The sequence below is a fragment of the Odontomachus brunneus genome, unplaced genomic scaffold (assembly GCF_010583005.1).
Source record: "Odontomachus brunneus isolate Ranch 3 - 2012 unplaced genomic scaffold, Obru_v1 Obru_scaffold_319, whole genome shotgun sequence".
Lineage (NCBI taxonomy): Eukaryota > Metazoa > Arthropoda > Insecta > Hymenoptera > Formicidae > Odontomachus > Odontomachus brunneus.
In genome coordinates this window covers 186,716-188,988 of record NW_022639769.1, presented here as the reverse complement: position 1 = coordinate 188,988, position 2,273 = coordinate 186,716, and the positions used below count along the sequence as shown (strand labels likewise).

Sequence of the window (2,273 nt, the reverse complement as noted above, 5' to 3'; positions counted from 1 at the left end):
TTGTACCGTTCAAGCAACATTTCGGACATGCAAAATCGTCGTTCGATATCTCTCGGTTTCAATTCGTATGGGACCCAATTTCCTTGCTTTTGGATGTATCCCGCGGCTTTGAGTCGTTTCGAAATAGCTTGTTGAGTAACTTCCAATGTTCTTGCGAGCTCTTTTTGCGTTTGACACGAATCTTGATCGAGTAATGTTTCTAATTCTTCATCTTCAAACTTTTTCGGTTGACCCGAACGCTCTTTGTCTTCAACACTAAAATCACCACTTTGAAATCGTCGAAACCATTCTCTGCAAGATTTATCCGACGGTGGAGATTCACCATAAACTTCCACAAGCATTCGATGCGCTTCAGCTGCACTTTTCTTCCAATTAAAACAGAAAATCAAAACTTCCCGCAAATGGTGCTTATTTGGAACGAAACTCGACATTTTCAACGCAGTAAAAATTAAACTTGTTGTGCAAAACTCAAAGGCTTGTAAACAATATTTGGTTGACAGATGTTGACACTTCACGATACAGCAAAAATCAGCTGTCGCCGTCAACCATTTATAGCACCTAGAGCCATCTTTTGAAAACGGACCGAACTAAGTTATACACCCAATATAATAATAATAAAATAAATACATAAATATAAAAATAAAAGTATGTGTGTGTGTGTGTGTACATACTACTAGTCTTTTTTCATAATCATTTTGTTATTACTTGCAGAGTGTCTGGTACATGAAGATTGAGAAAGGTCAATCACAAGGAAGAGGAAAAATCCTAACAAAATATTATTCGACACGTAGAAAACTTATAAAAGCTGGTTTGTTAAGTGCGAAAGCTACTGCAACACTTGCTGTGATTGAAAATAATAAATTCTGTTTAAATATATTGCGAGAGTGAGGGAGTGAAGGAAATGAATATATTAATATTATGTAATATTTGTATCATTATATATTAGTGATATTTATAACATCTATGCGTGCGCGCGCGCACGTGTGTGTGTGTGTGTGTGTGTGTGTGTGTGTGTGTGTCTATCTACTGTTTATAACGAAATATTATTTTTAAAATTGTTATTTATATTTATCACTCCCTTTGTCTTATAGATGAATCGAGTGACGGTGACACTGTCAACTATGAAGAATATTTCTTATGGCTAAAGAACAATTGTAGACCATGGCAAAAAGTAACTGAATATTGGTCTGAGATTTCAAAAAAACGGGTGCAAGACTTGATAAACAATAAACAGCCTTGCCATGAGTATATGGATCAATTTCCAGCTCTCTCTGATCCATTAGGTTATCTATTAGTGAGCACATGAGATTATTTTAGTATATCTATTAAAGAACTGAAATCTTAGTAATTAATATTAAATCTATATTTTAAGGGGGTCATCCCGTGTGACGGCTTCAAAAAATCGATTTTTTTTTTGCATAAATCTAATCTAGAGCATGCATAGAATATACTGGCAAAGTAATTTTCCAAAATTCGAAGTCATTGAAAAGTTACAGCAGTGAGAAGGTAAGGTGTTTTAAGCACGCAGCTGAGCGCTCGGCAGGATTTTACAAGCTGAGCCTTATGGTAATGACTCTCTTGTTATTAAAAAAGAGTGTGTTGGGCATGTTGAGAAACGGATGGGAACACGACTCCGAAATGCTAAAAAGAATAATAAAGGTATTGGTGGCAAAGGTCAGGGCAAGCTAACGGACAAGCTAATTATTGAAATGACAAAATTTTATGGCTTAGCCATTCGTCGCCATCCCGATTCATTAGAAGAAATGAAGAAAGAAGTTTGGGCCACATTCTACCACAAATGCTCTACCGATGAAAATCCTCAGCACCAGAACTGTCCAGCAGGCGAAGGTAGCTGGTGTAAATGGCGGCAGGCTGAAGCTAAGAGCACGCTCGACCAATTCCACCACGAGAAGGCCCCATTATCCAAGGAAGTACAAGCAGTAGTTAAACCTATCTATGAAGATTTATCCAAGGACGATCTTTTGACCCGTTGTTTAGGAGCAGAGACGCAGAATAATAATGAGTCGTTAAATTCACTCATTTGGACGTTCGCTCCGAAACATCTACATTCAGGCGCTCAGATAGTTCAGATTGCAACTTTTTTGGCCGTCGTCATCTTTAATGAAGGCTTCCAAGGCATTATTAAGATAATGCATACGATGGGCTGTTCAATTGGACGATCAACGCACGCTTATGTAGAGCGCCGCGACGAAGCCCGGATCAGCCGTTCCGAGCAGCGCATGAGCGACGCGGCAAGAGAGGCTAGAATTTCA

The 2,273-nt window shown here is 38.4% G+C and overlaps 1 protein-coding gene across 1 annotated transcript in view; it reads left to right on the top strand.

Annotated features, from left to right (window-relative positions):
- Positions 1-1,489: 1,489 nt before the first annotated feature.
- The window catches only part of LOC116853419, a 20,384-nt gene continuing 19,600 nt past the window's right edge, over positions 1,490-2,273 (top strand). Inside the window, exon 1 of the mRNA XM_032834490.1 lies at positions 1,490-2,252. Coding sequence (XP_032690381.1) covers positions 1,620-2,252 — 633 coding nt within the window. The 5' untranslated portion in view covers positions 1,490-1,619. The remainder of the gene's footprint in view (positions 2,253-2,273) is intronic.